Source organism: Anabrus simplex, chromosome 7 (assembly GCF_040414725.1).
Source record: "Anabrus simplex isolate iqAnaSimp1 chromosome 7, ASM4041472v1, whole genome shotgun sequence".
NCBI lineage: Eukaryota > Metazoa > Arthropoda > Insecta > Orthoptera > Tettigoniidae > Anabrus > Anabrus simplex.
In genome coordinates, this window is record NC_090271.1 from 167549218 (window position 1) to 167577025 (window position 27808).

At 39.6% G+C, this 27808-nt stretch overlaps 1 protein-coding gene across 5 annotated transcripts in view; it reads right to left on the minus strand.

The window, feature by feature from the left end:
* The window catches only part of LOC136877760 (aminopeptidase N), a 210109-nt gene that overhangs the window by 32986 nt on the left and 149315 nt on the right, over nt 1-27808 (minus strand). For 3 of the 5 annotated variants that reach the window (XM_068228638.1, XM_068228639.1, XM_068228637.1), the window contains one exon: nt 23070-23234. In XM_068228638.1, coding sequence (XP_068084739.1) covers nt 23070-23234 — 165 coding nt within the window. Of the gene's footprint in view, nt 1-3565; nt 3691-3781; nt 4138-23069; nt 23235-27808 lie in introns of those variants that run through there. The other 2 variants (XR_011018591.1, XR_011018592.1) reach the window with 2 other exon arrangements.

Consider the following 27808-nt stretch of genomic DNA (forward strand, 5'->3'; position numbering starts at 1 on the left):
ATTAAATAAAATGATACACAACATCTTTCAGAATACAATGAAACAATAAAACGCAACTGTTTGGACTGGTGACAAATCCCACCATAATGCCCTGGACACCAGTACGTAGACTTTTTCTTCATCTTCTTTTCTTCCAAGCGGACAACACACAGGCGATTGTTATCTCTGGCAAATTTTGGAGGAATGAGATGGGTATCCTGCTTGACCTGCTGGCCCCACGACTGGTATAGGAATTGGGATGGGTTCATTTATCAATCCTCTAACTATGCTGACCATGAAGTCTCATCTTGGTAAAGGCTTATTGGTGTTATTTGTTTAATAGTATGTTTGCATGAAATAATGCCATATTAAAAAAATATTTAAAAAATTGCTCTCTGTCTTCTAATCTGTCTGGAACAGGTGTGGCAATTGGTAAATGCATTTATTTTTGTTCTCTTTCGATTGACACGTAATTGACATCTTTCAGTGACTAATAGTTCGACTATTGCGATAAAATAAAGAGCATGTCCAAATGCCTGATATGCCACAGGAGGAACAGACAAAATGCCTGATATCGGGTGTTTACCAGTTTGAGGGTTAACTCATAGGAAGTTGTTAGGTTACTTCACGTTTATCACTGTAAATAACTGTCCATGTTTCCCAAGTTGCTCAGGAAGTGCATGTTAATGTATGGAAGCTCTGGATTCTTCATATATGATACCAGGTACATGTACAATATTCTAGAGGTTTCTAGAGATCTTAGGTTATGTACCATAGTAACAAATTTGTTTCAAGACAATTTTAGAACAGGTAGTTACAAAGGATTCTTCAATGTTAGTGTAGAATCTTCCAGGCATCTTGTAGTAATACTATGTTGTAAGAAAGCAGAATTATCTAGAATCATAGCCTGTGTGTATATAAAGAGTGTTGAGTTCAGTTAGGTTAGTTGAGTTAGGGGAGTGAGTGAGTTGTTGAAGGAGAGTTGTGGAGTTGTGTTGCTGATACTGCTGTGGCAGATCAATTGTGGTTTAGTAGAGTGATGTGTTAATAATGTGTTGCATACTGACACTGCAATGGCAGGTCTTTCATAAACTACTGTGTATTTGATATGTGATCAGTTCAGTGAACAGCTTATAAATTCAGACAGTCAGTTCTTCATATGGCATGTTATCACAGATCAATTGTACCATACTGATACCGTACTGTTTTGCAGATCGATTGTAATTAATTGTGTATATATTTCAAGTGTAATCTTATTGTATTTGTGTTGAGTGAGTATTTATGTATATAAATAAATACATGTAGTCAGTGATAGTAGTAGTGTTATTATTTTTTCTATATCACTGCACTTATGTCAAACACTTGTTATTCATATCTTTCTTTAGCAGACATAGACGTGACTGTCACACAACGCGAAAGATTTTGGTTGCAAGATGAGTGATCCATAAGACTCCAGGGAAAACAGTGCTGACTCTCTGTTGTTGCACTGGAAGTATGTTGATTTGTGTTGTCTTGGAGCACAAGCACTTTTTATGACAGATTACCTGGACCACCTTCTTTGCACAATTATTGAATCACGCCATGTTGTATTAATTTGGATGTTGTAACAATTAAAACACAAATCTTGCATCGAAGTTTTCCTCTATTTAGTGGACAGACTTCACATTCTGAGCTTTTACTATAAACACCAAACCATGCAGTGCTAGCACCTCTTGGCTGTCTTGTCAGTTATTTACAGTATTGCCAGCTCTGTCTATGTTTCAATTGAACAACACGTGGATTCTTAATAAACAGCTATGGTGGTTGTTAGCCTACTGTCGTAGTATGTAGGGTAATGAGAATTTTTAGTTATAGTAATAGTAGATAGATAGATTAAGCATACAAGTGGTAGAAGAAGAAGCACAATAAATAATAATAATAATAATAATAATAATAATAATAATAATAATAATAATAATAATAATAATAATAATTGACCAATAACGACAGAAATGTGCAGTGTAAAGGAACTAGGTCAAGAGAAAACAAAAAGTTAACAGTGTAAATAACATATATATTTAACGATAAATAAATGAGTAATTAAACATTTCTCAACAAGATAGTAAATGCCAGACAAGAGATTGTTAGACAATAAAATATATATCAGAAGACAAGAAAAATGTGCCACATTTACAATATAGAATACCATAAGTACATTAAGAGCTGTATGAATAAGTATTAAGTGTACAATAAAGAGTGATAAAACTCCAATAAAAGGAAGCAACCTAAAGATGAAAAGAAAAGCAGATACAAAAAGAAAGGAAAGGGGAAATGGAAGTAGGGATTGAAATGGGGAAAGGATTCTCTTTGCCGGGTGTAGTTACGCTTCAAGGTGTCTTACGATTGCAGTAAGTAGCATTAGTCCTAAGAAGCAGACGATGTGAGATCAAGGTTCCATTGTCCGAAGTACAGTTTGCGTTTAAAAAATTTGAGTAAGAATAAAGTCTTGCATATTTAAGTTTGATGCCAGAATAAGCTGGTGAAAACAAAGTTCAACCGGGGCAGTTGGCCCAATGAAGAATCTAATGTCAAAATAACATTATAATGGTCTTGCTCACCAAATAATCTGAAGAATTATAGTCCAGATGGTAATGACTATATAAACGTAGCACAGTTGTTCGGTGCTCCACCACTCTGAGATGAAGGCAGACTCAATTTAGAGAGGTGGAGCCTGGGAATATAAAGCAGTATAGAAGTGTTGAGAAGAATAGAGAAGTTGAAAGCCAGCATGTTCCAGAAATAAGAAGGTCATAATCACGTGTCCGATAGAGGTTAGCACAAGCACACACAGCAAGAGGAGAAGGCCGATGCGTGGAGGAGATGACGACGTCAGGTCACGTGATGAGCGGAGTAGCAGATGGCAAGTAAGCAGAGCAGTAGAGTAAGTGAAGCAGCAGCAGCGTGGTCGGAGAAAACGCAGCATGCGAAGGTAGGAGATATACGTAGTAGAGGTCTGCATTATCTCTGATTTTTACCGGTGAGTCTCGCTCGCCTCTCTGACTCTCGGGAGTATGCGGTCGAGCGTCCTATGCAACCGGTTGCAAGCTACCGATCGCCAGCGACTGGCCGAGTGCGCCAAACGCTCGGCCGGTCTCCAGTAACTGGCGGACGCAGTGCCAGCCAGCCAGCGAGCTGCGCCACACCGGACTCCTTGAGATCATAGGCCACTACTTTACATTAACCCTCACCTATTTCTTTTACAAATTTCTTTCATTTTTTACTATTAGTTTTATAACCTAAATATTAAAATTGTATATGTTACATTTGAAGTGTGTTAATATGTTGCAGATTATTGGATTTTAGTCTTTGAGGTAATCATGTATTCCAGTAATTGTAAAGTTATGAACTGTAATGTCTTCATATAGTATTTTGTTCCGTTCGCTAGAAAAACGGCGACACAGTAATAGTGTAGCCTATCTCCAGACTCGGCCACATATGCATTGTACTAATATCGAATGCAGGATCAAGAAGGAATGCAAGATTGTTTTTAAACGTAATACTCACCAATTTTCTTTTTACAAGAGTTAATTTATAAACAAATCATGACCTGTAAATAATGTTGCATGTGGATCATAACTATACAATTCATTTTTCGTCACTGGTGCTCCCTGATACACAGGAGTCATTTGTGTTCCTGGAGCTACTACTACATCTGGCGGTTTGTAATTCTTCCTGTGAAGTAAATGAAAGTGGAATCATACATTTATAGAGTTTGAGGAATGTTTCCTTTCTTGTGATTACGTGGTATGTTCGGAATACTTACGAAATTGTGATGGATCAATAAGAGATCATCCACCTTGTCTGATTCCAAGCACGATCTTTTGCTAGACAGCAGGTGACCGGCCTGGCTAAAATTTCTCTCTCTGGCAGCACTAGCAGCAGGAATGCAGAGAACTTTTCTGGCTGCTACCGACAGCCTTGAAAATAACTCCGCGTGCATTTTTCACCACTTCAAAATTTGTCCTTAGGCACAGTTTCAGCCGGATGTGGAGAGTGAAAGGTACCTGTCGAATTTATTAGCAGTAATTGTATGTCCATCTTCGTCGTCCTCATCCGAACTCCAGTCCACCTTGGACATTTTCATGGGAAGAACTTGGTCACTGTTCGCCTGAATGGGCTCTAAAAATAAATGAAAATATCCGTAATGTATTCCTGTCACTTTTAAATGTGTATAAATCTTAGTTGGGATTATTGGTAACTAAAAACTATATTTCCAGTAAATTCCCACATATATCGCAAAAATTACATTAAAACGCATTGTGGAATGTTTAGTCTGCGATACCCTTCCCAAATATTGTACATTTTAGACGACATATCTGTTGATCTAACGAAAGGTGGAAGATTAGGCAAACAAACATTCATTACTAATTTGTTTCAGGCAGTTCGGAGCACAATCGTCGAACTTCAGCATACGCAACTTGCTTTTCTTCTGCTGTGAGTTTCTTCAAATGACGCCGTGATGGCTATAGAACCGTTACAATGTAATGGATAGCCTCTGATTTGTACTTCTCTCTGATGAAGTATGCTGCTCTTTTTTACTTTCATCCTGCACTGAAAAGGATAAACAATATATATATATAATTTCATTCTGCAGTTTTATAAATTATCATACCTTATAAAAAATTTCTTACTTCGTTGTCACTGTCTTCTAGTTCTCAATGATGTAACAGACGCGTGTACCAAGGCAGCACACGTACCAGCTCTGTTATTTTTGCACTTTCCAAATCCAAACTCGCTTCTTTAAAGAGGGTTAGAAAAACGAAAACTTCTCATATGCACTCTTCATGGAAAGTTTCTAAGAGTTTCGATTGCCTGCGGGAATCTTGTAGATCTCGAATATTGCCGATTTGACTTATGATGGAATTGAGCATTAACAGTATACAGTTCCACCGCGTTACAGCTTCTTGCTTCACGGAGTGCTGTAGACGCCCCGAGTGACCCGATCTCTTCAGATAGCCTACTATAGCTCTTGCTGATAGCTAATACGACAGGATTTCAGGAGTTATGTCTTCTAAACATATGTCTTGAAATGTGTGATGAAGCGCAGTCATCAGGCAGTGATCAAAGCAAGGCAAACGGTCGTAAGATTCAAGTGCCTTCTTCAAATTAGCTCCTTGGTCGATGACAAAGTAACATTTTGTAACATCATTCTTGTTAATTGCTAACTCAAGCAAAAACGTTCTTCAATTTCGAGCCGAATGTTCTCTCCTGTCTTAGATATGTCCGGAAACTCAGTTGTTAGCAAAACAAGCGTTTCTAGCTGCCACTCTTTGTTGACATAATGTGACGTCACAGTCAAAAAATTTCTCTTCTTGTAGTTATTAGACCACAGATCAGCGTCTAAAGCGCACATTTTGTCATTTAGGGCACATATTTGCTTGGGCACCATTGTCGCCCGCATTTTGCCTGCCTTTTCTTTAACATGCCGTGATACAGTGGTAGGGTGCGGAAGAACATCTTCTATATTGACTTTGCCGTAAGTGTCGCCAACACTGATGAGCTCCTGCGAATAATTCTTGAAGCCAATCTTACTACAAGTATTTAACGGTAGCAAATCTATTCCACTCATATCGACCAACTTATCAACAACAACTTTCTTTATGCTGGCTAGGTACTGCACGTGTTCGGTGGAATTCTGATCCGCAATTACTTTTGCAGTGACTGGTAAGAAGGTACAATGTCACATGTGGCACACTCCACGAAACCAGAAGAAGCCTGCGTGACAGGATCTTCAAGTGCAAATGATTTCCAAGCTTCGCTCTTCGCCTCCTCTTCCGACATATCTTTCTTCTACTTCAGGACTAACGAGCCGCTCCTAATTCTCTCCAGAATACTTCTCTTCGTTTCTTGAATGCAGCATTTACAACCTATACTTGGTTGATCCATAACGCTGTCTGCACTGCTCAAAGCCCAGTCACCAACTGATTTTACACACGATTTCTAATGCAAATCCGCACTGTTAAGCATGCGGCGGTTTTACTGTCACCAACCGAGATTATGATTACGCTTGATCGCTGGGCAGTGCTCGACAGTTCTACTGATCACTGAGAGGTGAAGGACGGCCGGGCACATAGACAGCCACAGCCTTATCGCAGCGTGGGCTTTTCCCAGCCGTCGAGCAGCGGCACGAACTGGGCAATGCTCGAGCGGTTGTTTTCTTCCAAATGCAGAGCTCTAATACGTAGCATGTAGAGGAAATTGTACCATGGTGGGGGCCATGCGACTCAAATGAAGGAGGATAGGTCACCTGATAGGATATGGTGGGCCTCCTAGTTGGTAATGCCATCTCTTGGGCCAGGGAGATTTGTATTAGTGATGTAATTTTCAGGGAAGGGTGGTGGGTGCAGCTATGGCCTATAACAGGAACTGTCCTGGCATTCCCAGTAATTTTACTAGCCTTGCAGCTCTACATTCAGGAGGTGGAGAGGCTGGTCCTATCATCGGCTGTCTCAAGACTGGTTTTCCATGGTTTTTCAAACAGAAGCTGCTGTTGAGCCAGAGTCCACTCTACTTAGAAAAAAAAAGTATGGGTAAAGGCCTAAATATCTTGAACAGAATGTTATGATAGGACATATTCAGCTATTGCCAATTTTTCTTGCTGGTTGAGATATCTTTTCTGCTCCTTGATGCAAATCCCAAAGGAGTAGTATGTTTGCCAGGGAAAATCTTGCTACAAATATATGGAATTTCATACACCTTAGGATGCAGTAATGGGGTCAGTCTTTTTTTATTTGAAACCATACTTAAACTCATTTTGAGAAAAGGTAAAAAGAAATAGCTTTCCTGCTGTGCTCATGGAGTGTTTCAGTAATTTCATCTGTGGGAGATCTCAGCCTATATAGAAGATGTGGTTTTAGTAGAGCAATAAGTGCAGTAAAGAAAACATACATAGCTCTGCAGACAACAGTGTTGAGGATGAGATTTTGTATAAACTAGCTGTCATACCCACTGTTGATAAGTTAGTGTTTGGATAATGGCAGCAGCAATGCCATCTAGCAATCACTAGCAGCAGAAGAGGCAGAACACACCTCAACTAAAAAGTTTTAGGGATTCAGGACACTGTAAGCCATTGCTTATTAAAGTCTGTGAACCTTAGGCTTCCAACCCTGCTGTTTTATGATCCCTTTACCCTCATTCTTCGAGTAATTGTCTCTTCACGTTGTACTCTACTCTTTTCGATAGTCTGCTCACCTTTGTTGACCTTGGTAATGAAAACATAAAATCAATTTACTTCCATTATTAAGCTTGTACAATGAAGCTGTATCAGACATAAAAGACACTGCAAAATAGATTTTCTATAATTGTTGTTATGTACTGCTAGAACTAATATTTCTGAATATATTTGGAAGTTTGTGAATACAGTGAATCCTCTCTAACATGGACACTGCTCAGATGCAAAAATTTGTACTTCCTTACCTTTGAGGTGTCCATTAATGGGTGGGGATGCTTACATAAGCAAAATTTATTCCTTGCAATGTATGTACAATACTATCTAACTGATATTTTAGAAGATAATTTAGTACAATATGTAGTTTTATTGTATGTTAACAGTTGAAAAACCTTTCATTGGAGTGAACTGAAATTACTGCTGTATACGGTTGAACTTCAGTTACATGAAAAGGGAAGAGAAGACTTTTAGTGTACAACTAAGAATTACTTATAAATCAGCTTTAGGCTTAATGTCATATAATTATTGTCCACTACTTGCATACATTTTAGCGTACAACTAAGAATTACTTTTAAATCAGTTTTAGGCATTATGTCATATAATTATTGTCCACTTCATGCATACATTTTACTTTCTCATCTAGCGTGTAACTTTTCTCTTTCCCTTTTCCATGGCTGACTGATAGCAACAAACAATAAACTTCTACTGATAGAACCACAGTTTTTCTAACTCTCAGCATCATTTTAATGTGTCTTATTTTCATAACTTGCTTACAGTTAAAACGGAAGCATATCCTATTTCCCAAACACGTATCTTGTAATCTTTCTATTTTAATTTATGCCATGTGGTCCTCATAACCTTCGCTTCACCACCGCACCACTCTGACATCTGCAGCTTAAGTCCCACCGCCATCAATCCCAACTCTTATGTATTACGTTTCTAATTCTCCTGTATTTCAGTAACAATAGGAATTTCATATGTTTATGGCATTATTTTAACTATGTTACATACAAATCCACTGAATTTTCATCTTTCTCTTTTAGTTAAATGTCATGCGGTCATCTTCCATGACCTTTGTTACACTATTGCACCATATCCCGCCAACATCTGCAGCTTAAGTTCCACCTGCAACAATGCCAACTGTAATGTATCATGTTTTTAACTCACCTATGTTTTGATCAGAGGACATTGGCGACATTATCTTAACTTTGTTACGTACAAATAAACTGGATTTAATGAAAATTAACATGCATAACACCAATAGGTTATGCACAACTGAAGTTTAATGAACATGATTTTTTTTTTTAAGGTTATATTTTGCCCAGTGGCATCTGCTGGGATCAAGACGCGGGCTGCCACTAGACTTAAGTTACCCTTTTTCGACTGTTGATTTAGTGAAGGTCAAGCCTTAAGCATTTTGAGCTGTAGTCAACAGCCAACGGAGAAGCCTGCTGTGTTGTCAAGGCTGCTTCACAAGCTACTGCCCTGGTCTCTGCTACTGTCAAAACTCAACACCTGATCAGTGGAGTCCAGCTCCATGGCTAAATGGTTAGCGTGCTGGCCTTTTATCACAGGGGTTCCGGGTTCGATTCCTGGCAGGGTCAGGAATTTTATCCATAATTGGTTAATTTTGCTGGCACGGGGGCTGGGTATATGTGTCGTATTCATCCTCATATCATCCTCATCACGGCGCGCAGGTTGCCTACAGGAGTTAAATCAAAAGACCTGCATCTGGCGAGCCGAACTTGTCTTTGGACACTCCCAGCACTAAAAGCCATTCGCCATTTCATTTTTTTACCTGATCAGTGGAGATGGTAGCCTAAGGTTTAGCAAATTAAAGTCCAGCTTTGTGGCCAAATGGATAGAATGCTTGCCTTTTGTCTGATGGCCCCGATTCAATTCTCAGAATCAACCCCGTCGTGCTGTTAATTCCCCTGTCTTGGGAACTTGGTGTTTATGACACCAATGCCACTCATTTCGTCCTCATTATGTCACCACCAAACCTATGCAGATATCATGCACCATTATTATTATTATTATTATTATTATTGATGATGATGATGATAATGCTTGTTGTTTAAAGGGGCCTAACATCGAAGGTCATTGCCCCTTATTATTATTATTATTATTATTATTATTATTATTATTATTATTATTATTATTATTATTATTATTATTATTATTATTATTATTATTATTATTATTATTATTATTATTATTATTATTATTATTATTATTATTATTATTATTATTATTATTATTATTATTATTATTATTATTATTATTATTATTATTATTATTATTATTATTATTATTGAAGCTGTTCTTTCAGGATGCTGAACAGAGATTGACGATTAATTGAATCATAAGCCTTCTTGAAATCTACAAAGGTACAGATGATAGGAAGGTTTCTGAGGGCCCTGAATTTTAGAGTGGTTTTGAGGTTGAAGATCTGTTCAATGCATGATCTGTGAGGGTAGAACCCAGCTTGATTTTCACCAATCTTATGCTCTAGTTGTTCTTGTATTCTTTTCAACAGGCATGCAGAGAAAAGTTTGTAGCCGACTTCAAGGAGGGAGATTCCCCTATAGTTGTTGACATCAGTTTTGTCTCCTTTTTTGTGAAGTGGGTGAATCAAGGCACATTTCCAGTCTTCTGGGAGTTTTTCGTTTTTCCAGATTTTCTGTATGATTTTTGTAAGTTCCTTGAGTGAAATTGGACCAAGATTCTTAAGGAATTCTGCAACAATCCCATCTCTTCCCGAGGTTTTGTTGTTCTTTAGTCGTTTAATGTGGCTCTGAATTTTTTCCTGCTTTGGTGGAAGTGATTCTGGGTGAGTGAAACTGGATGCTTCTTCAAGAAATCTTTCAGTGGGTTTGGGGCAGTTAAGAAGTTCTGAGAAATACCGTGCAAGTTCTTGGCAGTTTTCTTTATTAGTAAGCGCCAATTTTCCATCTTGTTTCCTGAAACATAAGTTCTGTGGAATGTATCCTCGGATTTTTTCTGTGAATGCTCTGTAGAAATCCCTTGTGTTGTGGTTTCTAAAGTTTTCTTCAATTGAGTCCAGTTGTTCTTTCACGTGCTTTCTTTTTTCTTGCCTGATGGTTTTGGATACTTGTTTTCTGGTCTCATAAAATTCTCGTTGAGTTTTCGGGGATTTTCTACTGTTGTATTTCTGAAATGCAGATTTTCTTATCTCTAGGGCTTGATTGCATGTTGAGTTCCACCAGGGGTGTTTTGTATTCCTTTTTAAGGGTACCATTTCTCGTGCCTTCTGTATGATTTTTGTATGGAATTCTTCCCATGTTTTTGCTGGTTGATTTTCCCATGCTTCTTTTAGATCCATAACAGGAATTCTTTTATATGTCAAATTTCTGTTGTTGGATTTTCTTGGGGTGGTATTTTCTTGGAGTAAATTTTACTTTAACTCTTGTGAGATAGTGATTAGAGTCGATGTTTGTTCCTCTTCTCACTTGTACATCATGTACCTCTTTCTGTAGCGGATATGAGATAGCTACGTGATCGATCTGAAATTCGCCAATGGATTCATTGGGGGACCTCCAGGTTTTTTGTTTCTTGGGATGCTTCCTGAGGGATGTGGACATGATTTTGAGGTTGCACTGTTGACATAGTTGAATGAGTCTTGAACTGTTTTTGTTGGTAAATTTGTGCGCCGGGTAGAGTCCGACAGTTTTCCTGTGTTCCTTTTCTCGACCGATTTGTGCATTGAAATCGCCTAAGAGGATTTTGACATCATCCTTTGGAATTTTTGACATTACCTTTTCAAGTTTGTTCCAAAATTTGTCTACGTTTTGGGGATTCTTCTTGTTGACTATATTTGTAGGGGCGTGTGCACACTGAATCCTCGTGGTCATTAGGCGATTATTGATGGAATTAACTTCTTGGATTGAGTTCAGTATACTTTTATGTACTACGAAGCTCATACCAAATAAAGGGGTCCTATTTCAAATCTTTTGGTCTGTTTTACTTTCGAATATATGGTAATTTCCATTATCCAAGGTGGCATCATCAGCAAATCGAGTTTACTGCAGGGCAAGGATAAGAATTTTTTGCCGATCAAGTTCTGTGACTAAATTTAGTAATTTTCCTGGTTGTATCAAAGTGTTGATATTGAATGTACCGATGTATGTGGGGGTTTTATGGGATAGTTTACCAGAGAGCTCCGACTCTCTCCCATGTTTTCGTGGTTGCCCAGGCTCCCCAGAATCCGAAAGCCTGGTTCCCGTCTCAATGCGACGGGTGGATTGGGTACCACCTAGGGTAATGTTGTTACAACGCTCACGAATCATGTTTGGCTTGTAATAGGAGATCCAACAGTGCTGGGTGCTTAGAACCAGGGATTGTTAGTTCCTGAAGCTTGGTATTGCTGCCGTACCCACAAGGTGTCAGACGCGGACCAGGAAGCCGGTGGATACCACTCAGACGCACTTGGATTTTAAACAGGCTTTTTATTACTGTACCAAAAAGCAAGGGTGCCTCTTCCACCAGTTCTGCCATACCAATGATCTTCATCTCCGCCTTCACTGCCGTTGAGGTCTTCACTCGTAACCCTGAGCTGGGACCCTTACCAGATGATACACACCGGGTCAGTGTGCTCTAAGACTCACATAGGCAGGAGCGCCATTCCCTGGGCAGGGCTGCCTCCGAAGAGGGTCCCTACCTGCTACCTAGTTATTATTATTATTATTATTATTATTATTATTATTATTATTATTATTATTATTATTATTATTATTATTATTATTATTATTATTATTATTATTATTATTATTGAATATGGGATTGTTGCATGATGGAAAGATGGGTGCATATGTGTGTGTACTTCTTATGTTGAATTCATAAGTAATTAATGATATGCGTCACTAGAAGTTGAGCTAGAATATTCTTCTAGTACCTGTAGTATTGTTTTACAACTTCATCAAATTATTTTGTCGACTTGTAGACAAATTAATTGTGGATAAGTGTTTCATCATTCAGGATTTAGGTTATAAGTTGCTTTCAAGGAATATACGACATCAAAGAAAGGATCCTTCGCCGCCGCAGCTCAGTCACGGCCAGTTAGATTCCTTTCTTGCATGATGACGGAGGCAGAAGTTCAGAGAGATTCGGTAGAGCTCTCTCTTTCGTGTCAGAATAGGAGTGCAAACGTACATGAATGTGCCAGTATTGGGACACAGGATATGACGAAAGTGTCTAATGGGAGGAGTGAGGAAATAATAATGGAGGAACAGCGTAAAGAGGAGGAACATCTTGAGATCGCTAGGGCATTGGTGAAAAGCATTCTAACTATTCCACTTAAGAACCTTAAGTTGGAAATCCAGAATGGATTGCGAAAATTGGAGGAAGCTCTCAATGCTGGAGCAGCATGCAGGACATCCTGGAAGAGAGCTAGGGAAAATCTAAAACGGGAACAAACCACCGTAGAGATAAATGAATTGCCTATGACACCATTAGTGACGAACGGGGAGGAGAAAGATAAGGAGAAATGGGTTGAGATTTCCTATAAGAAAAAATCAAGAAGAAGGAAATGAAGGAGGATAAAGATATCCAACCTTTAACAGATAAGGTAGATTCTGGCAGAATGGAGGTCATTGATAGTGGGAAAAAACAAGATAAACGGACCCATTTAAAATCAAGGGATCGTTCTGATGCTGTCCTTATCAAACCAACAAATGGCAAGACTTTTGCAGATGTTTTGAAGGGTATTCAGAGTAAAATAAAACTGGAAGACAGAGGTGTGAGTATTCAATCTATTCATAAAACTCAGACCAGGGCGATTCTTCTCGCTTTTAATAAAGACACACAAAACGAGAACAGGGACAATTTTAATAAATCTTTAAGGCATGTCCTTGGAACGGATGGCGATGTGAAGACTTTAACTCCCCGCACTACCTTGGAAATTTGGGACATGGACAGTATCACCACTGCTTTAGATGTAGAAGAAGCTGTAAGACAGGATCTTCAGAATTTCGAAGGAGAATTGAAAGTCTCAATTAATAATCCGAACAGCAGAGGGCAAAAACTTGCTATCATTGAGATAGAAGATAAGGAGGCCCAGAAACTTTTAGATTATGGGTAAAATTAAAATAGGATGGTTGGATTGTAGAATCCGAAAAAGGATCGTGGTATCTCGCTGCTTTCAATGTCTTTCGTATGGACACCATGCACGAAACTGCATAGGTGCAGATAGAAGCAAAATTTGTTTTAAGTGCGGAGAAGCCGGGCATAGGGCGGTAGGTTGCAAAGCAAATCCGAGATGCATAATTTGCACAGACATTAACATTGACGAAGCTAATCGAAGTCATGTACTTGGCTCAAAAGCCTGCACAGCGTTTTGTGAAGCTCTCGAAAATGCTAAAAATAGCAGTAAATGATGAAGGTTATTCAGGGAAATTTGCACAGGAGTAGAACTGCCAATGATCTTTTGACGCAGATGACCTTTGAGATAGGAGTAGACGTATTTCTTCTTAGTGAACCTTATCAAGACAGAGACCACCCAGGACGGTTCGTGGATAATTGTGGGACAGCTGCAATTTGGATACCAGATTTGGGTGGATGCCCAGTATCAAACCAAGGATGCGTAGATGGCTTTGTTTGGGTCTGCACTGGTAGTTATACTTTAGTGAGCTGTTACTTTACGCCAAATGAGTCAGTATTTGAATTTCAGGCTAAGCTGGACGGCCTAGAGGACATATTACAAGGTTTTGACAACGGTTTAATCGTGGCTGGTGATTTCAATGCCCAAGCACTAGAATGGGGTATGCCACAGTATGACTCTAGAGGGCGCCGAACTATGGAGATGGCCGCTAGGCTGGGTTTGACAGTCATTAATATTGGAAATGTGCCAACTTTTCGACAACTGGGCTGTAGAGGAACCATACCGGACATGACTTTTGTATCTGAGGACATCATGTCGAATATCAATGACTGGTGGGTGAAACTTCACAGATTAATATTACATCGTATGAACCAACGCAGTGGAATATAGAAAGTATGGACAAAGAAAAATTTCTTGCTATCCTAAGAAATGAATATTACATCGTATGAACCAACGCAGTGGAATATAGAAAGTATGGACAAAGAAAAATTTCTTGCTATCCTAAGAAATGAAATGGATAGTATAGCAGAACAAATATGTTATTATAAAAGGAAAGAAGCCGCTGAGAAATGTGTTGAGCTCACCTTGGAGCTTATTCGGAGAGCATGTGATCTTTCCATGTCTCGTAAAACATCACGAAACAAGAAGCGTTCAGCATACTGGTGGAGCAAAGATATTGCTGATCAGAGAAGACGTTGTCTGCAACTTAGACGGAAGCCAAGAAGACACCTCACTCACAGCTGAGTATAAGTCGGTGAAGAAAGAATTGAGAAATGCTGTCAAAAAGAGTAAAGTCGACAAATGGTGGAAAATGGCTAAAGAAGTGGATGACGATCCATGGGGTTTAGGATACAAGATCATTATGAAGAAACTTGGAAGTTTCTCGAATCTGATCATGGACTCAAATGCAATGAAGGATATTGTGGATACATTATTCCTAGATCATCCTGAGAGGTCTGCTGATGATGATGATGATGACTTCATAGATGATGTGCCACTTTTTACATGAGAAGAATTGACGAGAGCGATTAAGTCCCTTAGAAATAAAAAGGCCCCAGAACCAGATAGTATTCCAGCAGAGATATTAAAGCTGTTAGCGGATTTCTGTCCACAACTACTGCTGAAAATGTACAATAGCTGCCTGCTATCGGGGGTGTTCAGTGTTCGCTGGAAAACAGCTTGGCTAGTTTTAATAAGCAAAGGAAAATCTGGGGGCTATAGGCCTTTATGTATGCTGGATACTGCTGGTAAAGGATTAGAGAAACTTCTGCAGTCAAGAATACTTTCAGCAGTTCAACTAGCTGGGGACCTCTCTGATCGTCAACATGGTTTTCAAGGAGGGCATTCGACAATCGATGCAGTATAGGAAGTGTTGAATACAGCTAAAAGGGCACAAATGGGTAATCGTCACTCTCGAAAAGTGACACTCCTTGTGGCCCTTGATGTTAAGAACGCTTTCAACTCGATCAGTTGGAATGACATATTGAAAGCACTTCAAAATACTTTCAAACTACGGGAGTATCTCGTGCGCATAATGAGAAATTATTTGAAAGATCGTACTCTAGTATATCATACAGAAGATGGGCAGAGAGTGAAATGGCTCACAGCTGGTGCAGCACAAGGGTCCATCCTTGGCCCAAATCTGTGGAACATAGTGTATGATGGATTGTTGAGGTTAGAGATGCTGGAAGACACAATGCTAGTGGGCTATGCTGATGATATAGCTGTTTTGATAGTTGCTCGAAATTTGGAGTTGGCTCAGTTTAAGCTAAATCAAGTAATGCGACGGGTGAAAGATTGGATGGCGAATCACAGATTACAGCTTGCAGATCATAAAACAGAGATTGTTCTCTTGACAAGAAAAAGGACCACGACCGTCATTCCAATGTATATTGGACAAACAAAAATCGAAACATCTAGAAGTATAAAGTATCTCGGAGTGACACTTGATACCAAACTTACTTTTTGGGATCATATCAAACGGGTGACAGATAAGGCGGTGAAAACAACGATTGCGCTGAGTAGATTAATGAGCAACGTTAAAGGTCTGAAGTCTAGCAAACGACGACTTTTGATGTCGATAGTTCACTCGACACTTCTATATGGTGCCGAAGTCTGGGCTGATTCTCTGAAGTTTGAAAAATACCGGCGAAGGATAGCTGCGGTACAGCGGAGATCAGCTTTGCGTATTACAAGCGCATATCGCACAGTATCCAAACCTGCGGTCCTTACGATAGCAGCGGTTTACTTGCCTTAGAGAGACAGGAAGTCTGGCGAACTCAAGGAGAGCTCGGAAAGAAACGCACTAAGGAGCTAGCTTATAGGCAACAAATGGACCGGTGGCAGCAAAGATGGGAGGAAGATCCTCGAGGAAAATGGACTAAGCAGCTAATACCGCACCTAGCTGATTGGGTTGCCTGAGCTCATGGCGAGGTTAACTTTTACATTACGCAACTATTGATGGGTCACGGATACTTCTGGAAATTTCTACATACGAAGTGTGTTCAAAAAAAGACCGAACTTTGTAAATTGCGCGCAAACCGCAACATTGAGCGAGTTGTGACTGTGGCGGCGCCTAGAGGCAACTTCTGACAACAGACCGCTGCTTTCCGCATTCCATTGCCTGAATTATCAGTTGAGTTAGAGCCACTGAAGTGATTGCGTGTGTCACATGTTCGTCGAATTCTATAATGAAACAGCTTGAGGAACAACGCGTGTGCGTGAAGTTCTGCTTCAAAGTTGGGAAAACGTTTGTGGAAACATTTGAAATGTTGAAGCTAGCATACGGGGAGGAATGCATGAGTACGGTTACGATGTCGAAACCAAAAGGCAATCATCACAGTGGGTGGGGAAAGGTTCTCCTCGACTGAAAAAAGCATGAATGAGTCGTTCAAACATCAAGGTGATGCTGAGTGTGTTTTTTGATTGGAAAGGCATTGTCCATCACGAGTTTGTACCCCGAGGCCAGACAGTGAACAAAGAACTGTACCAGAATGTTTTAACGCATTTGAGAGATGCTGTGCACAGGAAGAGGCCTGAACTGTGGGAAAACAAATCCTGGATGTTGCACCATGACAATGCGCCAGCACATGCCTCTCTCTCAGTCCGCAGTTATCTGGCAAAACACCAAATTCCTGTTGTGCCCCATCCGCCCTATTGTCCTGACTTGGCTCCAGCAGACTTTTTCTTATTCCCCAAATTGAAAACCACCTTGAAAGGACATCGTTTCCAAGACATTGAAGAGATCAAGGAGAATGCGACGAGGCAACTTCGCGCCATCAAAGAAAGTGCATTCCAGGAAGCATTCCAAAAGTGGAAGAAACGTTGGCAACACGCTGTTGATAGTGCAGGGGACTATTTTGAAGGGGACAGTCTGTGAAATGATGTAAGCTACATAATAAAGTTTTTCTAGCCACAGTTCGGTCTTATTTTGAACACACCTCGTAGAGTAGGTAGAGTGAGCAACTCGGCGTGTATTTATTGCAATGATATAGATGATGTATTTCACACATTTTTCGTATGCTATCATTGGTCAACTCAGAGAAGATATTTATATACTGAGCAAGGAGAGTTGACGCCAGAAACTATTGTGCAGGCGATGCTACGAAACCAAGAATCTTGGGATCAGATAGCAGTATATGTAGAAGGCATCCTGCGTCAGAAAAAGAGAGATATGAATGTTCATGAACGGCAGTAAGGAGAAATAAGGAAGAAGAAACCTGAGAAATTAGCACGACACCACCCTAAAGTAATGCGAGAGCGGTTCCGGGGCGGAGATATACGTCGTGGGAAAAGGGTGTGTGGGTTTTAGTGAGTAGGAATCTCACACGCTTGTGGAGTGTGGACCCCCACAAGTGTCTAATGAAAGATTTCCCACACTTCCCTCGAAAAAAAAAAATAAAAATATTATTATTATTATTATTATTATTATTATTATTATTATTATTATTATTATTATTATTATTATTATTATTATTATTAATATGATTATTAAATGTAAATTTTGAATTTTACAGCATTACCAGCTGTTGTACCCATCATTCACTGGTTTATTAGCTTCCTCGGGAGATCAGTGGTGCTGTCCTACCCATGATCACGGGTTTGATTCCAACCAACAAAAGAGAACACTAAATATGAAATATTGTGTTTCATTTTAGAAGATCTACCTATAAAATGAAAGCTATATTACTCCTATAACAGCAGCCCTGCAGTGTCTTCCTAGAAGGATGTAGAAGTAAATGGGAGTGAAATATCAGCACTCTGTTATTTATGAGTATGAGGTGAGGAAGTATATATGATGAGGAATGCATGGCTGTTAGTTAGCAGTGGTGATCTGACAGAGCGAAGCCTAGCTCAAGTAGCCCCCCTGACCCCGCACCTATCAGACATACATCAGCAAGCCACGCAAGATGGGTTGAAGGGAGAGGGGTGCAGAGCCTGGGCTGCAAGATCTGTCTCCAATGCCTTGCTGTCAGAAATACGTGCAACGATTTTTCTCATTGCTTTGAACTTTTGTAAATGGAACAATGTTTCAGATGCTTACATTATAATGTGCTTTAGATTTCCATCATTCTCATCTGGGGTTTGGGCTTCACTGATAGCCTTGGTAGCCCTCAGTATATGCTACTGATTTTGCCAGGACCTACAGAAATGTATGTATAAGACAGAATTGCGTAGAACTGAGTTACGTATAAATCAGTCTCAATTATATTGCATTTCAGATCACCAACTCTCGCTGTTTTATGATGCATTTCACTTACAAAACTCATCAAGGCTGGTTTGTCGAGAACATTTCATGTTGAATATTTTTTCTCCAGAATGGCCTGCAGTTGTATTGGCTGAAGGCTTTCAGCATCTCTGCAATGAAGAGCAAATGCCTTCATTTGTTCTATCATTTAATAAGCTGAAGCATAATCGACGTATCTAAACTGGACTTTTCTTCTTTACCATCTTCTTCCTCACTTTCGCTACAAGCACCAGCTTCCAGTTCTGTTGCTTGCACATCCTTTACCATTTTACTAATATCCCATGTATTTTCCTCAAACATTACACTCCTATTAAACAAGGATAATTTCACTGGCATCAATATTTTCATACTGTGCTTGGTTCAAAAGACACTGGATCAAATCTTGTAGTTCTTTTTCCTCTTGGTTTTCCAAGTTCTCTTCAGTCCCATTAGCACAAAATTCTGCCTTGAAGAAACAGTTCTGAATTGTGTCCTTTGTTACAACTTTTCAAGCCAAGTCAATTCATCCTACTGCACCCAGTATGGTGACAGATATGGTAAGATCACTGGCAGAAGATGCATAGTCAAGGTTTGCCTATGAACCATCTCAATATTTGCTGTCTTTACTGGTCTTTGAAAATGTGAATGATGCCTTGATCAACTGGACATTTTTCTCAGGATGGGAGGTCAGATTGGCTAGAAAAGTAAAACTTATTTTGCTAGTGATTCAATGTCAAACTAACACATTGAAGGTTTTCGGTGATACAAGGATGGGAAAGGGCTAGGATTGGAAAGGTAGTGACCATGGTCTTAATTAAAGTACAGCCCCACAATTTGCCCGGTATGAAAATAGGAAACCATGGAAAACCATCTTCAGGGCTGCCGACAGTGGAATTTGAGCCCACCATCACCCAAATGCAAGCTCATAGCTACGTGACCCTAATCGCACAGCCAACTCGCTCGGTAAGTAAAACTTTCCTCTGTTTTGGTTCTTCATTTTCTTATCAAAAGAAACAAGGCACTCAGGCATAATTTCTCACATCATCTAAGCTTTTCTATTAACTCTTCATTCCCTTCCCAACTTCCTTATATCCAGTCCTTTAAAACAACAAGGATTTGGAGCCTTTCTAATAACAAGAGGTTGTGATGTTTCCCCTGCCATATTTGAGCAGAGTAGCACACTAACATGCTCTTTAGAAATATTTCCTCTACCATATTTTTCTCTCCAAGAGCACAAAAAATTAGACCAGTTCTGTCCACATTATAAACATAATCTTCCTTATAACCTGCAATAATGGAGGACACTTTCTCTTTCCACTGTTAAGTTTGTGGGCCAGTGACATCAGGAGAATCCTCACACACAACTAATGTTGTGTCTAACTCAAAATTGTTGCAGTCAACCATTCAAAGCTTTAAAATCTTCATGGCAAAGTTCTCTTGTTACTTCCTTAGCCTTTTCTTAAATAATAGAACTGGAGGTGGAATGCTTTTGCTTCTTGCAGCTGAAACCACTCAAAAATATTAGCAAGATCTTGATTTTTAGGAAATTTGTTTTTTCCATTGTCATTACCGTTCTTGTAACACTGTTTTAATATGCCATCTTATTGTTGGAGAGTTGAATTTATTTGTGTTTTTCCCATATTGAATTTATCTGCAAGCACATGCACACTAAGCTCGTTTTCTTTCCCATGCACTCGAGAACTTCAACCTTTCCCCAAACTGTTAAAATTTTCCCTTTCGATGACATAGCTACGTACCGAAAGAAAGCAACTATACATTTTTTTCTATTTGCTTTACGTCGCACCAACACAGATAAGTCTTATGGCGATGATGGGATAGGGAAGGGCTAGGAGTGGGAAGGAAGTGGCTGTGGCCTTAATTAAGGTACAGCCCCAGCATTCGCCTGGTGTGAAAATGGGAAACCACGGAAAACCATCTTCAGGGCAGCTGACAGTGGGGTTCGAACCTACTATCTCCCGAATACTGGATACTGGCCGCACTTAAACGACTTCAGCTATCGAGCTCGGTGGCAACTATACAGAACTACTGGGCTGCTTTGTTGTCTAGCCTCAGTACTCCACTGTCAACACTAAGAGAGGACTTTCTTGTGTTGAAATGAAGTGTAACAGATTTATCATACACCTTTCCAATCCCTACTAATGTCACTGTAATTACTGAGGTTCAGAAGGCTGCCACATAGAGTCTAGGTACACAAACATTTCCAGAAAATACCTGTAGTGCACTGCATTTATTTGTATTCACAAATCTTTTGATATGTATAAACCTATTCTATCGTGCAGTTCAATCTTCACTCTGTTTGCGTCCGTAGTGAAGAGGTAAAAGCATAATTTGGGACTGTAGAATAGTGTCCGAGTCAGTACCAGGGAGTGTCCTCAAAGGAGAGATAATGCTATTGTAGGATGTATGTTGGAACACAAAATTCTGTCCAGATTTTAGAGGTGTCCATAAGGAGAGGTTTCACTCTAATCTCAAAAATCTCTGTTATTGCCCTTCATATAGTAAAGAGGCATGAAACATTATAAAATCTTAATTATTAATTACATTTTTCACAACTTTTATTATGTACAGTATTCACATGCAGCTACAGTAATTTAGCATTTGTCATTTTGGTCCCGTGAAAGTGCTACACCACTAATAATATATAGCCTAATGTACACTCCGACTATCCCTGAATCTATTGTGAATTAGAACAATTATTTAAAGAACGTGAGATGTGATCTCCTTTTTAAAGATACATTGGCTGGGATGTGCACAACATGTTATTTGAATGGAGGAAAATAATTGTGAGAAAAAATGACCTTTCAAAAACCTATGGATTAGGAAAAAGGAAAGACTTCAGCTATGCTGGTTAGATGATGTAGAGGGAGATCTGAATGTTCTGGGAGTGAAAGGATGGAACAAGATAGCATCAAGGAGAGATACGTGGAAGAACGTTCGTGAGGAGGCTGAGACTATAAGGCTGTAATGCCACACATTGTGAAAATGAAGGCAGAGAATATAGGGGACTTGCAGAAGGTGGCAATGTGGGCAAGGCTAAGCAGTGAGCAAAACAACAGCTCTGACAAATTGTTGGCCGAAATCCTATGAAGATGAAGGAGGCTGGCTAGTATTGGAAAGGTGCCAGGAATGATTTGGAAACAGAAACTGTGGGATACTTTCTCGAGAATCTTCTGCAGGCCTATATAAGTGCAAAACTAAGAGAGCGCAAGACAGTCTTAACTCAGTCGCGAGTGAATACGAGTCTGTAATAAAACAGCCACGAGTTGGTGACGAGTCATTCGGGAATGTGTTGGTGAAGAGTAAGACAGTTTTGATTACACCTAGTGCGGAGAGTTGTGGAGTGAATTTTTCTGAAGATGACACTGCATTGTGAGAGCCTGTGATGGAAAGCAGGAGTTCGACGCAACAGAGGGCTCTGTGGTGAATGAAACGTGTGAAGACATACTGCGTGAAGTGGAAACCTCAAACTCGAGTACATGTATAAATAACTGTAAACAGCATTGAAATAAATTTAGTTACTAGTGAAACACGCTACCTCTCTGAGTTTGTCATTCTAGATTTAATGACCCTGACAACTCGTCTCAGTATAATATTTACAGGAAAACATTAATTAGCTAGGGATGAAATTCCGTTATCATACAATCAGTTCACACATGCTGATGACCTGAATGTGATAAAAGTCTTTTGTGTTAAAGACTGATAAGAAATGTACATCATGCGATTGAAAATTAGTAGGATGGAAATTATTTCATACAATACAGTATTCTTCCTCGAAGATTGATGTTTAATTTAGCTATGCTTAGCTCTATAAGCTGTGGTGAGCTTTGTTAAGACAAGAATGAGTTTCAGAGCATTAATTATACAACTTCCTGGTCTAGAAAGCCAAGAATAATGGCCGAGAGGATTCGTCACGCTAACCACATGACACCTCATAATCTGCAGGCCTTCAGGCTGAACAGTGGTCACTTGGTAGGTCACGGCCCTTCAGGGATGTTGCGCCATGGGGTTTGGTTGTATACAACTTATTTTTAATTTGTACTTGGAAAGTGAAGTTGCAATGGTATGTTGTGAGTAATGACTTGTGGATTAAACTATTGGCTGGCACATGTATATAGCTTGAAGTGAGTTGGTAGGATTTTGCTTTTTAACAGGTCTAGGAAAACAGATGCTTAGCTTTTTTTTTTATGTAACTATTTATAAATTATGACCTAAGAGACTTAATTATTTTACATGGAACATAACAACACAGATGTGGTATATGGTGAAAAAACTGTTCCTGAGAGGTTTAGCTACAGATCATGCAATATGTTGTAAAATTTATGCTGTGTATAGAATAAAAGAATCATGAGGTGTTACTTGAAGAGTCATAGGATCATAAGCTATAGTTCGAAGCGTATGTGTGGAGTACAGAAATACAGGGTGAAACAGGAAAGAAACATGTTTTAGATATTATGTGGTGTAATGGTCTAACACTTTCTGAAAGCAAGGAGCATATTATAAATTGTGTTATCACCCACCTGCGTATTAACTCTCTGTGCCCTGGACACGACTGCAGATCAGATAAAAATTCTTGACGATACTGGTTCTTCTTTGCTTCATTCCAGATGAACATTAAATCTTCTCCCTTGGATTGTTTATATTGTAGAGCATAGCAGATGATGTGTCCCAGTCTGCTATCAATGCTGTTAATAGTAAAGCAATGACACCATCATCAGAAAATTTGTGTTACAAGGAAATATTTTTAACAAGTTCTGGTTTTATGAGAAAAAAATAATCAGTGTTCAAAACAAATTGCATTAGGGTTCTTCAAATAAAACATAAACAAAGCTGTCAACACTGGTAGTGTTCAACTGGGCAGCCAAGAGGTGATAACACTGCATGGCTTAGTGTTTGTTGTAGCAGCACAGATTGTGGTCAGAGCAATTTAGGTGTCTGCTGAGAAGAGGAAACAGTTGAACCAACAGTGGTGTGTAATACATATGTTCAGTCTAGAACAACAGAGAATGTTTCAATTCTTATAAAAAGAAGGTGCTTTGGCAAGTGAAATATTTGGTTAAATGCAAGCCATGCACGGGAACTCATATATCATATGAAGCAGTGTGTCCAAGTGGTATGTCAAGTTTTAAGGTGGGCGGGTATGCACTGCAGACCTCCCACAACCTGAAAGGTGCCTGTACTGATGCAGGAGAAGGTTGCTGCTGTGGACATGGTGACGAAAGATACTCACCATATCATCAAATAGGAGCTGTCAATGGCTGTCAGCCTCAGTGTAGGGTCCATGCACAGAGAAGTGAAGTATTGAGAAGTATATTCTGAGTGAGTATCCAGACATCTCACCAATGAACAGAAAGCCTTATGGATGGAGTAATGCTCAAATCATCTCGTTACCGGGCGAGTTGGCCGTGCGCGTAGAGGCGCGCGGCTGTGAGCTTGCATCCGGGAGATAGTAGGTTCGAATCCCACTATCGGCAGCCCTGAAGATGGTTTTCCGTGGTTTCCCATTTTCACACCAGGAAAATGCTGGGGCTGTACCTTAATTAAAGCCACGACCGCTTCCTTCCAACTCCTAGGCCTTTCCTATCCCATCGTCGCCATAAGACCTACCTGTGTCGGTGCGACGTAAAGCCCCTAGCAAAAAAAAAAAAAAAAAAAAAAATCATCTCGGCCGATGCCCCACATACAGACAGCATTTCTTCAAGCAAGTTACAAGTTACAATGATGACAAAACAGGATGCCACCATTTCGAGCTGGCAACAAAGACGATAAAACAGGAATGGATACATCCTTCATCACCAAGACCAAAGAAGACAAATTTATCTGCTGCGTTTGACAAGGTCCTTTGATGTTAAGGGAGGATGTTTGAGTGGCTACCAGTTGATGCCACAATCACTGCTCAAAGTTACTGCAACATCTTATAGAAACTCAGAAGGGCCATCCAAAAGAGAGAGGTGTGCATATGCTCCACAATAACACATGCCCACATGCTACCAAAGCACCACTGGATACACTGCGTTGCTTTTTTTTTTTTTTTTCTGTTGGGATCTTGGGATCATCTGCCTTACAGCCTAGATCTTTCTTCCTTGGTCTGTTGATGTAGACCTTGGAGGGTAAGTGTATAACCACTGATCAAGTAGTTTGTGAAGCTGCAGAAGAATGGTTCCACTAGCAATCAACATCCTTCTTTGTGGAGGATATAGAGAAACTTGTTCAGCATTAGGACAGGGCCTGACTTGGGTACACATTGTTGATTATCTGTAGACTCTCGGCGATATAGTGTATGTTGTCCAATATATACAGTGTTTGTTTCTTAACATCAGCCCATATTTCATTTGAACAACCGAGCGAGTTGGCTGTGCGGTTAGAGGCGCACAGCTGTGAGCTTGCATTTGGAAGATAGTGGGTTTGAACCCAACTATCGGCAGCCCTGAAGATGGTTTTTGATTATTTCCCATTTACACACCAGGCTGGCGCTATACCTTAATTAAGACCATGGCCACTTCCTTTCCACTCCAATCCCTTTTCTATCCCATCATCGCCATAAGACTTATCTGTGTTGGTGCAATGTAAAGCAACTTAAAAATTAATTCTTTTCCATTTTCTTGGTGTCACTTTGTTGCACTAGAGATGATTAATTAGTACACCCCCTTCCTATGTATTAAATGAAAATCCCTTATTAAGCACATTAAAAGAGAACAGAAAACAAAATACAACACAAGGCTCTTTTTCAAGAAGATATCTCACACTGTGCTACTTGTCCTTTCATATATATTATTAGGGACATATCTCTTTATCAATGCACAGAAGTAAACTCACATAAAACGTATGATTTATTTTTTTATTTCTATCAGGTAGTTCATAAAAATGAGCAATTTTTGAAGGAAAGCATAAAAGAGGATAATAGTATTATAGAGTACATAATATTGTTTTACACAAAATGGACTACTTCAGCATCTATATATTACTGTCTAGGTTTTATAAGTGATTCAGTACTAGTTCAGAAGATGTCTGGATCCCTGGAAGAAAGGAAGTTCCACAGCCTACATACCATTTTTTCCTGAGAATCTTGCTTTTTGGGTTATTTTATGGATGCATGAATAGGACAAGAGGTCAACATAATATTATGGATATAGGAATATTTCATACCTGAATTTGGCTTTAATCCAATCAAATAGGGGATCTAAATTTTGTATTGAAGTAGAAGGCGGTTGTATCTAATGCTCCCTCCCAATGGATTGGAGTTCTAGAACATGTTCTTGATATGCTCTCCTGTACTAACAGGTGTCTAAAAGGAACAACAACAATGACTACTTCTTCCTGGCCTTTTTTCCAATTTATTTGGGTTAACTTACTGTAGATTTGGCCCAGTTTCATGGCCAGATGCCCATCCCGATGCCAACCCTATATGGAGGGATGTATTCACTATTGAGTATTTTTTTTTTAATAGTTGGTAGCGTAGTGCATTGTATGTAGATTAACTGCCCTGTGGGTGCAGGTGGTAGAATAATATCCATGGTATCTCCTGCCTGTCATAAGAGGTGACTAAAATGATTCCCAGGGTCACTCAACTTAGGAGTGTAGGTTGGCGACTACCAGGTCCTTAGTTGAGTCCTAACACTGCTTCCACTTACTCAGTGTCAGGTCCCTCACTCTTGCTAAATCTTAACTGTGCAGATTTACAAGGGCCCATTGTTTTGAAAACCTGGTGATCCAGTAATATGGGTGCGATATTTTCAGTGGTATCTTTCATCGGTCCATGATAGTTTAATTGACCCACTCTGTTTTCATCTTACTGACTGTCTAAACAGTCATAACTCTCACTACTGGAATGCAGAAAATCCTCTTGGTTTCTATGAAATTGCTCACTATGATAAGGAAGGTTGGGGTGTCGTGTGCTGTTAATGTAAGAGTAAGAATAGTGTCAATCTTTTACAAGATGGCAGTAAATGCACAGAGGTACTGAAATTACATTTTGATGCCATTCTTTCATTAGTTGACGTAAGAAGAAAAATCACTAGGATGGTTTCAATAAGATTCAGCCACTGTGTATACAGTGTAAGAATCCCTTCATACAATCTCAGAAGTGTTTGCAGACTGAGTGATCAGTGTTGGTCTCTTTCTCCCCCTCGCTCCCCAGATCTAACAATGTGTGATTTTTCACTTGTGGGGTAGACTGAAAGAAAAGGCTTATCTGACAAATCCTCATACATAGGAGGAAATGAAAACCTGCAACCTGTTTTCCAGTCATTGACCGGTCAGGGATGGAATGAATGAAGCCCCCATTTTGCAGCGAGGATAGGAATTGTGCCAGCTGCCGAAGCATGTCGCACTCCTCTGGGGCAATGATTAATGACTGACAGATGAAATGATATTGGAGAGTGTTGCTGGAAAAAAAGACGACAGGTAAAAGCGGAGTACTCGGAGAAAAAGCTGTCCCACCTCTACTTTGTCCAGTACAAATCTCACATGGAGGGACTGGGATTTGAACCACAGAACCCAGCGGTGAGAGGCCAACGTACTGCTGCCTAAGCCATGGAGGCTTCTACATTGGAGGAACTAAAATAAAACATTGCAAACAAGATCAGAAACATTACAGTGGAAGAACTCGCTCATGTCAGTCAGAATATGCTTTCCAGATGCAATGCCTATATAACCCAATTCAGTCCCTACTTGAATTGTGATGCTGGAAGTGTCATCTTTCGTGGGTGATAGATGAAAATTTGCATGAATTTTGTCTAGCTTTTGTCTCCTTAAAATTGTTCATTTACACTTGCATTTCTTGTTTTCCCCTGAGCCAGTACTGTCAAATTTATTTACAATATTGTAAATTGCTGTTCTAGAAGGTGGCACTTCACCAAGAAAGTTCCAAAGAAATTTAACACGCACCCAACTACCTAATTCATATTTTAAATATCTTTTACACACAAAGATGTCTTGCTGTAATGAAAGCATCTTTGCTAATGATCAGTCCAGGGCTTCAATCTTTGACTGAGCACTCACCATTGCATGCTACAGACCGGCTTTCAAGGACAGAACCAGTGCTATCATATGCCTGATAGTGGAGAAGGAAAATGCTCTGGCATTGGTCAAGAGTTAAAAAATAAAGCCCTGTATGAAAAATTGATAAAGCACTTCCCTGTTGAACTCCTAAATTTGTATAAACCAATTTGGTCTTCCATTCCCTATTTGGACACAGCTGCAGCATTTCTGGTAAAGTATGTTCACTTTGGAAATTATGGAATGTGGCACATTCGTATCT